The 12,132-nt window shown below is 43.0% G+C and overlaps 2 protein-coding genes across 3 annotated transcripts; one reads left to right on the top strand and one right to left on the bottom strand.

The window, feature by feature from the left end:
- Window positions 1-63: 63 nt before the first annotated feature.
- On the bottom strand, window positions 64-5,930 carry ngly1 (N-glycanase 1). Its single transcript, XM_079176714.1, has 12 exons — window positions 5,786-5,930; window positions 5,319-5,433; window positions 4,947-5,174; window positions 4,200-4,362; window positions 3,873-4,092; window positions 3,507-3,628; window positions 2,933-3,078; window positions 2,318-2,428; window positions 2,034-2,219; window positions 1,715-1,900; window positions 876-1,053; window positions 64-785 (listed from the first exon to the last, which is right to left on the bottom strand). The coding sequence occupies exons 1-12, from the start codon at window positions 5,884-5,886 to the stop codon at window positions 610-612; spliced, it is 1,932 nt and encodes a 643-aa protein (XP_079032840.1). The 5' UTR covers window positions 5,887-5,930; the 3' UTR covers window positions 64-609.
- Window positions 5,931-6,211: 281 nt separating this feature from the next.
- oxsm (3-oxoacyl-ACP synthase, mitochondrial) lies at window positions 6,212-8,092 on the top strand. Of its 2 annotated transcripts, XM_079175484.1 has the most exons (3): window positions 6,212-6,284; window positions 6,366-7,401; window positions 7,656-8,092. In XM_079175484.1, the coding sequence occupies exons 2-3, from the start codon at window positions 6,410-6,412 to the stop codon at window positions 8,053-8,055; spliced, it is 1,392 nt and encodes a 463-aa protein (XP_079031610.1). In that variant the 5' UTR covers window positions 6,212-6,284; window positions 6,366-6,409; the 3' UTR covers window positions 8,056-8,092. The 2 variants fall into 2 exon arrangements, with proteins under 2 accessions (XP_079031610.1, XP_079031609.1); XM_079175483.1 differs by having other exon boundaries at window positions 6,277-7,401.
- The last annotated feature ends 4,040 nt before the right edge of the window (window positions 8,093-12,132 follow it).

The following is a 12,132-nucleotide window of genomic DNA, read 5'->3' on the forward strand; positions in this document are numbered from 1 at the left end:
AAAAACGCCGAGCTTCAACATCAAGACTAACTAAACGTAATGAACACATTGCCATAGAGACTATCAGACTACAAAAAATATCTTTATTATCCTGTACCACCATATATTTCCTAACATTCGGCCCTTTCCACCACACTTACAACACTTAAACTGGCATAACACGGTGTAAAGATGCCATAGCCAAATATTAAATGACACACTCACCAACATTAATGAGCACAAAGCAGGAGAACTAGAGCAAACTAAGCTGAAGACGGCATCAACCCGGGGTTGCTGTGTGGAATGTCTCCATTTATCACGAATTACAGACACATTCACAATGTCTTTATGTTTAAAACCCTTTACATGTATATTTTAGACTTCATGTTGCAGAAGGTTATATGGCCTTCAGTCAAAAATAATGTTTAAAATATGTGACAACATCTGTACTTTGTGATAGGTACAGAATTCATGTCTTTATTAGGCCATGCATATTCAATCATCCTGGAGGTCTGACACACATTTAAATATTGCACTGATTTGTCATCATACAAAAACTATCATCCAGTAATTTTAGCGCTGAACTCGCCAGAGCGGTCAACACTGAAAAAGACTTAAAACAACTGTTAATTAAGCGTCTTCCAAATGGATGAGGATTTCAAAGGAGGACTCCTCCGTCTCCTTCAAGCTTCGTCTGAAGAGCTGGGAGTGCTGCCATGACGTCTCCTCCTCTCCACCACTGAGCGCCGCTACAACCATGAACTCTGACGAGCCGGAGAGACTCTGGAATGACTGCATCTTCCCATCTGCGGGGGTTCAAACACGGGAGAGGAAATCATTAGGAGGGATAACGTCGCACGTTGTATTCAATCAGAATATCTATTACATAACCATACCTCCGGAGAACTCTGTGGTACTCTGGCCCGCCTGCAAGTGCCAGCAGACTTTCCCAGATTGGTAGGTCTGGCTACTGGCCATGATCGAGACAGACTTTATCTTCATTCCAGCCGGAGAAAAGTCAAACTTCCAGCTAATTGTCCCCACAGAGGAGCCTTCTGTTCGAGCGATGTACACCTGAAGGAAGGAATACAATCTGGTAACGTTCAAAATAACATCAAAACAATGGGTCGACTGGTCTGTGACAAACAGAAGGTGCCTTCTCTAAACATAACCTCCCTCTCTTGTCTCGGCGTGGTTCTCACACGCTCTGATTAAATCAAACAATGACTATAACTTCTTTGAAAATGCAAATGTATCCTATTAGCTAATGGGTCAAACAGGGCACGCATCATTAAAGACTCCACCCCTAACAAAGGCTTTTCACACCTCTGTCCTTTGGCTGAAGAGGGAGTGAAATGCAGGACATCCAGGCTGAGGGACGGCTTCTATCTTCAGGCTATCGGACTGTTTCACATATCTAATCCACTGTCCCCTCCCACCCGAACCCACCGCACCATACAGGAAGCTTCACTTAGCATGTCCATGTTAGTATTAAGCTAGTACTAAATACAGCCTCACAGAGCAGCTAGTTTAGCCGTTATGGGAGCAAAATCATAAAAAAATGTAAAGTAGCCTTTTCTTTAAAAGACGCATGATGAAGGTCTTCTTATACAGTACTTTGTTGAGTGTTTACATTTTAAGTTTTCACTCCCCAATAGCATTAAGAATGTGTCCGATCCTGAGCCATAGAATACTAAAACCCATGGGTTTGTTAGTCAGACGGTAATAAACGTACCATCTGCCAGTCATCTTCCACCTTCCTGAAGACCGACTCCTTCCTCCACACACACTGATCCCAGCTCTGAACGACCTCAGAGTTGTTGGACACTCGACAGTACTGGTCTTTGGTGGCACTGTAGCGCACATGCAGCAACCGGTCGCTCTTCTCTTTCTCAGTAGGAGTGAACACATAACCTGTAGCCTGAGAAAAAAAAACACACACACCCACACACAGCAATAAAGATCATGTTGCTGATTAAAATACATATAAAGACATGAATCATTACATAATGCTGAGTACGCTCAATTATAACACCATGTATAACAAACTGTACCTGTGTGGAGGTTCCTGCATCAGCCTTTCTGGTCTCCCCCCGTGCTATCCTCCAGGCCAGAGAGCCAGAGTTGCGTCCGCCCAGGTCTCCTGCGTTTGTTTTTTTGGGGGAAATAAACTCCACCAGCTCGACAAGCAGCCTCTCTGTCAGCTCCTTCTTCCTGTCTGGACTTAAGGTCTGCTGCCTCTTCAGTAACAGAGCAGATGGAAAGTGCTTTACTTACTTATCAGACTCAACGCGACAATCAGTCTTACATGTGGAGTTTAAAAAGGGTCAAGATTTACCGAGACATTAAGTCCAGTAATGGCGTGCAGCAGCCAGGCCTCCTGAACTCTGGTCCTTCTCGACAGAACCTCTGGATGTTTGCAGGAATACCTCCACGTCACATCAACCACCTGCATCACAAACACATGCAGAAGTATGAACGGTCTGATCCCGCTGGAAGAGTGTTCAGGCCTAAGCTACAGTAAACAGTGCACAGCTCTTTGCTTACTGGCCCAAAGGGAGTGCTAAGCATTACAGGTGAAAATAAACTATCACATAAAATATAATAAATAATATGAAAAGAATCAGAACAACCACAGTGTTTTATGGCCAGACTCAAAACAACCCATAAAAGAAAACACCATCATACAGGAATTCTATAATTACCATCTCCATGACATATAATCATAATAAAACATTGTTTTCTCTGATCATTTCCTGTAATTCATTGAATGTAAATAAAATGTTACTTTAATGTAAATGTGGCCATTTTTTAACTAACCCCCAGAAATAAGACCAAAATCTAAAGTGACAATAAAACTGGATTGACACCGCTTTAGATTTTAACGACTGATTAGTACTAAGAGTTGTAGTAGAAGCAGTAATAATATGCATTTGTCCATTATTTGTCTGACCTGGTCCTTGGAGAAAGCCAGAACGTAGGCCAGTTTCTTCCCCCAGCCAACCTCGTACAGGAGAGGTTTATCACAGCCGTTCTCACATGAGTCACAGTGCAGCCAGCGACGCTGAGAGACCGAGTAGATCTCTGTCCACACATGGTCTGAAACAGCACGGAGAACCAAACTCATTTCAATGAGCCTCTCATACACTTCATGAATTCAGAGCGCGTAAGAAAGTACATTTTGTGATGTAGTAAAAATGTGACGACATGTTCCTAATATATGAAACTCAAGTGTGCAATACAATTAGTATTAAATATCTTAAATTTGTACTATTTCAATGGTAAATATTTATAATAAGTGGTTTCAGTGTTTCACAGAATCTATTCTTGAAGGCAGAGTTAGTTCATTCTAGACCTTGTGAACGGGTCAACTATTGGTTTCCATTAAGCTAGTAAACTGGCTATTTTCATTATTGATTAATCAGTTGATTAACTTTAGAGCAACAGTTCAACCTAAAGATATCCAGTTTACTATCACTAAAGACCAAGGAAAATCTTTGAGCCACATCTGTCAGTCTCGTACGTACCCGTGCTGTCCCAGATATATCTGGCCTCAAGGCCAAGGGCTCTGCAGCACAGAGTGAAACAGTTAGCCCACTCCCCACAGCGCCCCCTCCTGGTTTCAAGAAGCTTCTCAGGGTTGTTGTACCTGGTATTAACAACAGAGAGAAAAATCAATCAAAGCATTCATTATTCTCCATATGTTTTGTGAAGTTCATTCAGACTCTTTATAACTGTTTGAAAGAAAGTGTATTGTACCATTTTAGAAACGGTGCAAAATAAAAGCAGTAAAAACCTGCCTACCTCTTTATGCAACTTAATCCTAATTTGAATATTACTTCAAAAGCAGATCCTAAATTCCTTTATCGGAGTAGTAAGAACTACACACAGACCTGGGGAATCTGGTGGAGAGCTGGCAGCTCTGACAGTAGTGGTTCTCCACTCGCTGGGCTCCCCAGCGGTTGTCATCGGGGGTGGGACTGAGGGCCGTGATGTTCTGGGTCTTGCCTTTGCATTGGCTGCAGGGCAGGCAGTCCACCCAGGAGAAGAAGTCCTGTTTGAACCATCTGAGCAACTCCAGCACCAGGAAGTCTTCCAGTCCAAGTTTACATTCTGCACAGAGGAAAGCAAATCAGAGGGTCCCTTTGAATCACTGTTTAATGCATCCAGTACAATCCATATATACAGCTGATTCTTTTGAATGACTGAGGGGACTTCACCTGGATCCTCCTCTTTCGCCTCCTTCAGCTTGTGTTCAGCAGCAGAGGACAGCTCCTGGTGAGGGATGTGGCTCCTGGCTTTCTGCTGCAGCTCAAGGTTCTCATAAAGCATCACATGTTGGAAGTTTGACTGGAGGGTCAGAAAAAAGCTCATACTGTCCTCCTGACAAGACAAGAAAACATCCAGATTACACAACTGCAACACCCTACACCCCAACATCTTAAAATAAAACAATAATAATTTAAGTTGAAGTTCCCTAATTTAAAACCCTACATCTTGTTTATTTAATGATAATCACTGTAACCACCAATGAGCATATTTGAAGCGGAAATACCAATTTCAACATAGAAATGGAGAATATTCCAACCACGTTAATGAAGAGCATATTATTTTGTAGTTAATCTGGCAAGGGTCGATCTTTCTGAATACCCGTGGTCACATTATAAATGTTTTGTGCACACAAACCAGGGCTTTGACATGCTCTAAAGCAATGTGGATCCCACCCTCCTTATCTGGCAAATTGGCATTAATTAGGGTTTCACATTATTAAGTTTAGGTATCTATCATGAAACTTGTTGACTCTTAAATTCGATATAAAAATGATCTGAGCCATTAAAAGAGAACAAAGTAAGTTGAGGCGTCTTCAGACTCCCTGTGACTCTGCTCAAGTAATATTACAGCACAACACTTCAGATATGTTCAATCACAGTTTCTGCCATTTAAATCGGGGAAGAGCACATCTTTACCAAGGATGAAGGCTGCGATGGAGCGGGTGTAACTGGCTGGCTGGAGGCAACAGCGGAGCTCTCTGGTGCTGAGGTTGAGACGAAGGCCAAGGGTGCAACAGTCTGAGCAGTAGGTTCGACAGGCTGTCCTCCACGCTGTCTCTGATCCCTCTCTGCTGCTATGGAGTCCCTGATGAGCTTCAGCTGTTCCACGGATGCAGAATTGGGGAGTACCAGGTGTGTTTCAGCCTTAAAATGAGGTGCAAATGGTCATAAGATGTACTCACAGTTGGGCCAATGAGAGACGAACAAATAGACCATAGGCAATGAAGCAAGTGGTACAGCGTCTTTAACTTATTACAGCAGCCACATGGCAGTTACATAATTAATTACCTCCACAAATCCCATGTCAAAAAGGCATTCCACAGCACCTTTGATGGGCAACAGCTTGGTGGAGAATGTAGGGTTGCCTATGCGGATCGACCTGTACTTTTCCTCATTGGGATACCTGTTGGAAGGTGACATATGAGGAAGTAGCTGTTCTCGAGGCCTTTCAGAAAATATAGTGTGTTCCTCTCAGGCAGAAAGAGACACATACGTACAAACCAATGAGTTATGTGTTCATGAATGAGGAATATACACACAAATCATAAAATTGGTCTCACTAGATTCACTTGTGTTGTTTATTGTACAAGTAACAGTACAGCTAACGTTAAGTTTGCTCTACCGGCGCTTGGGCGGCCGTTGACACGATATAAACAAACCGTACTTCATTTGTAATGCACAGAAAGCCAACACATCACATCGCAACATTGCAACACACCGCTGTTGTATTGCGTTGCTAAGTTCACAAACCTTACCTTAAAATGTTATCCGCGTATGTGAGTAACAACTTCGCAACGTCTAGAAAGACTTCGTCTGAATTTTCACCCAGTGTCGTCACTGCTGGTGACAAAGCCATACTGGTATTTCGTGAACAAACTAAACAAGTCCTTTCACTTTAGAGTATCAGGCTAGCCTTAAAGCTAAAGTTGCAATTGTGGCTAGTAGCTAGATGTTTTGGGTCCTTTGTTTAGCTGACCCATCACCGCCTGAATGCGTGTTTGCCGCTTTAAAGAATGCAAGAATCTATTTAACGTTTATTTTATTTTACCATAATTGTGTTTTATACCATATAATTATCTGTTTTCCTGTTCTAATGGTTTGATTATATTTTTAAATGTGACATTTACATGTTAAACGAATCCGGCGTTCAAATTTGCTACCTAAGAATCGCTACGGAGTGATTCAAAGATAGATTTTCTCGCTTTACGAATGCATTAAGAATTGACAGTTCACATTGAAGCGGTGCTCGGCCGGGTAAGTAACAAACTGAAGTCTAGTTGCGTCTGTAAGCACGTTTAAACTTTGATTTTGTTCATTTATTCTTCTGTTATTAAGAGGGGATTCACCAAAGCTGTGTGGAACTTGACAGATACAGCAGCATGTCTGCTCTATCGCTATCCTGTTGGACTAAACTCCAGCTGAGGCCACATAACATGAGGGCACTTCTTCAAAAGACCGTCTGTGTTTGTCCAAACCAACCTTCCCAACGCTGCAGCTCTGGGAAGCACAAAAGGAGGGTTGTCATAACTGGCATAGGGTTAGTGTGTCCTCTGGGCACAGGGACTGCCCTCACCTGGGACCGCCTCATCAAAGGCCAGAGTGGGATTGTTGCCCTTCACTCAGAGGAGTACAAGTCTGTTCCCTGTAGAGTGGCGGCACTGGTGCCCAGAGGAAATGACATGGGAGAGTTTAAGGACGAGATGTTTGCCTCTCGTGGGGAGATCAGCAGCATGTCTCCCGCCACTGTGATGGCCCTCGGAGCTGCTCGGTTGGCCCTGGAGGACTCAGGGTGGCACCCCAAAACCCCAGAGGAACAGGTCAACACTGGGGTGGCTGTTGGCATGGGCATGGTGTCGTTGGATGAAATCGCTCGCACCTCCGTCGACTTCCAAGAAAAGGGCTACAAAAAAGTCAGTCCCTTCTTCGTGCCTCGCATCCTTGTCAACATGGCTGCCGGACACATAAGTATCAGACACAAACTGAAGGGTCCCAACCATGCAGTGTCCACAGCGTGTGCCACAGGTGCACACGCCATAGGTGATGCCGCCAGGTTCATTGCCCACGGGGATGCAGATGCAATGGTCACAGGGGGAACAGAGTCCTGTGTGGGGCCTCTGTCAGTAGCCGGCTTTGCCAGGGCACGCGCCCTCGCCACCAAATGGAACGACGACCCCACGCGGGCGTCAAGGCCCTTTCACCCAGAGCGAGAGGGCTTTGTGATGGGCGAAGGAGCGGCGGTGCTCCTCCTGGAGGAGCTGGACCACGCGGTGAAGAGAGGAGCCAGGATCTACGCAGAGATCCTGGGTTATGGACTCGCTGGCGATGCCAGCCACATCACCGCACCCACTGCAGATGGAGATGGAGCATTCAGGTGACTTCTTTTTAGTTTGTTTAGTTTGTTCAAGCACGCAAGAGACAACCTTTTGTGCTTGCAACTACTGTCACTTCAGCAGTTGCACCCAGTCTGGGGATCGGGGTCATTCATTATTCAAAGGGTCACACAAGATTAACAGAATAGAAGAAGTTGGGTGATATTTCGTTGTGGTTTGTCACTACAAGAGATGCCTTTCACATTACACATAGTCATTTCATTCATAGTTTCAACTTTGTCCACTGTCTTTACAGATGCATGTCTGCAGCCCTCAGAGACGCCGGCGTCTCACCGGCAGACGTGACGTACGTGAACGCTCACGCCACGTCAACACCTTTGGGCGATGCGGCCGAAAACGCCGCCATCAAGAGGCTCTTCCAGCGAGTTGACAACTTGGCCGTCTCCTCCACCAAGGGAGCCACCGGACACCTGCTCGGGGCCGCGGGGGCCCTGGAGGCGGCGTTCACCGCTCTGGCCTGCTACCACGGGGTCCTGCCCCCGACCCTCAACCTGGACCGGACCGAGCCGGAGTTCGACCTGAACTACGTCCCCCACACTGCGCAGCCATGGCGCGTTCAGGGCCGGCGGGTCGCCCTCACAAACTCATTCGGATTTGGCGGCACCAACGCCTCACTGTGTCTCACCAGCATCTGATGACACAAGTCTTTATTGTGTATTCTTTACATCTGTATCACAGAGTTTCACTGGATGAGTATTTTGTCTGTAGAATTGATAAGTACTACTAGTTGTTTGTGTGTTCTTATGAACTGATTTAAGGAAAATGTCAATGACATTTAAATGTTTTTACATGCAAATTATGAAATTTAAAAATGTGAGTAAACTGTGTCATGGATCTGGCTCGTGTGTTGCTTTGCTCCACAATATTATTGTCAATATTTGCAGGCTTGTGACCGGAAGGATCAATCTGGGTGTGGAAAGTAACCAATCCACCCTTGTTTCTCACTCATTACCACTACCGAGGTGCCGTAGAGCAAGGCTCCAATAGAGCCGCTCAGTGGCCAACGGATCAGATTTACAGATTAAGATGTGTATTATATATTATTAAAGGAATAGTTAAAAATGCTCTATCATTTCTTAAATACAAAGGTGACATTTTCAAATGTCTTCTTCTGTCTGACCAACTGTCTAAAAATATAACATTTACAAATATATAAAGCAAAGCAGAAAATCTTGAACGGGGAACTTTCATTATTTTTAGCTTGAAGCTACTTCTATAATTATTTGATTTTCAAAATAGAAATAGTTGCTTATTTTATTTCTAGTCAGCGACTACTCCATTAATTGTTTTATAACCGCACAAACCCAAAAGGTTGAGAACCACTTGTTTAATATCTTAAACTATATGTTGTATTTTATAAGCTATCATATGTTTTTGTTTTTCTGAAAAGTAACTAGTAATTGTAGCTGTCAAAGAAATGTAGTGGATTAAAAAGTACATTATTTCCCAGTGAAATGTAGCCTCTAAAAAAAGTACCTCAAAATTGCCATTAGTGTTCTGTACTTTAGTAAATGTACTCTTCCTACATGTATGACCCGTTCCCGATACCTTTGTTAAATGAGCGTTTCACCATTGGACCTGGAATATCCACTGAGCTCCACAGTCACTCTGAAACAGACGTTCTCTTTATTCCAGCAGGTGGCGTTGGTTCACAGCGAGTCATGCGTGTTGCGTTCATGTACATTTAGCGTTTTAGACATTCAGCAGACACATTAGTGCAACAGAAAAATAAACACCACCACATTTACAAGCAGCACCAACTGACTGGAGGTCTTCCTCTGAAGTCCCTTTAGAGCTTTTCCAAAATATCAAAGTGCTCTGAAGAGAAGCAGCAAGAGAGACTCAGAAAGCTTTTAGATCCATTAGAGTAGATTGAGAGGAAATCATCCAATTTAAAAGGTTGATATGAATAATCATATTAGGAAGATAATATATGATAATTGCCTCTTGTTAGCGTCCTATATCCAAGCTGTGTTTTCTTTAAACAGGAACCCAGACGCCTCAAAGCTCAATTTATTGCAATTAGGAAATAAGTGGTGCTGTATAGGTGTGTGCAGCCGACTTTAATAACATCCTAATGGAGGCCAATCTAACAGTAGTGCCTTTTGTGATCACTTATGAAGGCACTCTCAAAACCAAGACCTCTGACTCTGTGTTGTTGTCCTTTGGATTCGGCCTTTTATTTTCATTTTGCGATTCACAACTTGTGAAAATGGCAAGGGATGACCAGAGCAGAGGGTAAAAGAGGTTAAATAGTACCGTTATATCAGGGTTGAATGAAAGAAATCCCCGAAGGGAAAAGGACAGGTTTTCAAGCTACCTTTCTTTAAAGACTGAACAACATTTCTTCTCCTCCTTCATGAGGGATAAGAAACACATCGTTAGTGTCAGGCATCCTATTGGCGAGACATATAATGTCTATGAACGGACAATGAGTGGCCATTGTTGAGAACATATGTGTTCACATTTTCCAAATGCAAATAAGTAAAAACTAAAATAACAAATAAAAAGAATATTAAACATGCAGCAAACTCTTAATATACAAATGAAACAATATAGAAAACAATGTAAATATATATTACATGTGCAAAATGCATCTACTTCTCCATAGCTCAAGCAATTACTATTCATTTCACAATTCGTAAACAATTATCCCAATTCTATTATGCACTAACCAAATATGTTCATCCTACCCTTCCTCACCCATAAACCACTGCGAGTAGGAGAGAAAATGGTTTTAGGATATTGTTAGTGGGCAGACATTAAACAAGACTAAAGCCTCATTAGTGGCTCCAGGCGGTGTCCGTTACACACCACAAAAGACCATTTCATTGTTCTCGGAGTGTTGCAGGAATAAATTGACATCTTTGCAAATACATGCATTTTACGTTCCGTATTTATTTTAAGGCCAACCGTGATGAGGCCGTGGCCATTTCAAGTATTTCTGTGAGATCACATTGGCAAAGACACACAAAATCACTAAGAAAAGGGGGAAAGAGACACAAAACAACAACAAAAACAGGCTGAACAACTTTAAAGTCTGTGTGTCTTGCGCCTATGTAGGAGAGGTGATGTGTGCAAAGGGGCTCATTGTCTCATAATCCACCCATGATTATGCCAGATGATATTACTTATTCCCAAACTCCCAAATTAATTAATTAATTAATCAAAGTACCGCAAACCCTTACCCACTTTGCCCAGTTGGTAATCCAGCCTTGACTCTGGGGAGTATTGATGTTCTACGTTGATCTTTCTTGTGAATGAGATTAGATTTTGGCCTCGATGGTGGTGCTTCAAGAAACATTAGATTCATCCTCTGGGTACCATGCATGTCCGCAGTCAAAGCCTTGGAACAAGCCTAACAGTTTAACAGATAACCAGCCATGGAAACAAAGGTGTTTTAAACCGGTCAAAGGGTTATCAAATCATCATGATTCATCTTCTGGGGACCATGAATATCCATCCGAACGTTGTGGTAATCAGGCCAGTAGTGGAAATACCCTGATTTGGACCAAATGGACTGATCCACAAACCAACTAACTTAAACCAACATCTTAAGATCCTGCAGCCAGGGGATGAAATAAATCATGCTCCTTATATATTAAATATACCTTCAATTTGCACACACTGTCTCTCTGTTTTGATGCCTATATAAGTAGTGCATGAAGCCAAGTTTCACACTGAAACCTTCGCCTCCTGATCTGTCTGTGGCAAGCTTGGACGTTTTGCTCTGCATTTCACTTGATGAGTAATTGTACTGTCCCGACTGAATTTAGTAGCATGATGTAAAGCCGGACACAGTTGATGAATCACTGTACTGGGGAATGTCGTTCCAGACCCATTTTTAGAGATTACGTTTTATTAGCTCCTCTGGATGTCACAGCCAGCTAATGAATGTATCAATTATTCATCCATTTTTTAATTTGAAATAATCTGGCATAGATGAATGAGTTGCAACAAAGCTTCTTTTCTTTTTTTTTTGTTCGCGTAAGAAAGGAAAGCCCGGCATCTTCATGGGGAATATTGTGGCCTCAGGTCTCGTACATCACTCTCTGGTTTCCTACCCTGATGCACTGTGCGTGAGTCGGTGTTATTCAGCAGTTTGTGACTCTGCATCATTGCAGCGAGAGCTATCATGCTCCATTGATGTGTTACATTATGGAATAAATTATAACCACTGTACCATTACATGCACGAGGTTTTCAACCTTTAAATAATAGTGAATGGACATTTATGCCCCAAAAGAATTTTACAGCATGACACGCACAGACAGGAGGATGATGATTTTGCAGCAGCACTGCATCATGATGATGATGATGATGATGATGCATGTTTCCTCCCCTGCCCTGTGTACTCTGAGAGAGCTAAGTGTACCCGTTCCACTCTACTCCATATCAATAGTGCCCAAGCTGGGCAGGAACTATTGATTCCTGTTGCTGTAATGATGACTTTCTTTCGTTCATGTTATTCCTTCTTCTTCTTCTCTTCTTTTTTTTGCACAGCCCTGCCTCCTAATTAAGGAGACATCCAAGCTGAATTATGATCGCCATGGCAACAGAGTCAGCATGCATTCCCTTTGATATCACCCTGTCCCACATGGAGCACAGCTTATCACCAGGTTCTAAAATTAGACCTCTCTCTCTCTCTCTCTCTCTCTCTCTCTCTCTCTCTCTCTCTCTCTCTCTCTCTCTCTCTCTCTCTCTCTCTCTCTC

This window comes from Pholis gunnellus (genome assembly GCF_910591455.1).
Source record: "Pholis gunnellus genome assembly, chromosome: 16".
Classification (NCBI taxonomy): Eukaryota; Metazoa; Chordata; class Actinopteri; order Perciformes; family Pholidae; genus Pholis; species Pholis gunnellus.

Excerpts from the sequence above, each read along its gene's own strand:
- ngly1 (XM_079176714.1), bottom strand. The coding sequence starts at position 5,886 with ATGGCTTTGTCACCAGCAGTGACGACACTGGGTGAAAATTCAGACGAA. Across the intron at positions 2,220-2,317 it reads TTACTGGACTTAATGTCTCG|AGGCAGCAGACCTTAAGTCC; the intron begins GTAAATCTTGAC and ends CTGTTACTGAAG. Across the intron at positions 1,054-1,714 it reads TGGAAGATGACTGGCAGATG|GTGTACATCGCTCGAACAGA; the intron begins GTACGTTTATTA and ends TCCTTCCTTCAG.
- oxsm (XM_079175484.1), top strand. The coding sequence starts at position 6,410 with ATGTCTGCTCTATCGCTATCCTGTTGGACTAAACTCCAGCTGAGGCCA. Across the intron at positions 7,402-7,655 it reads GATGGAGATGGAGCATTCAG|ATGCATGTCTGCAGCCCTCA; the intron begins GTGACTTCTTTT and ends CTGTCTTTACAG.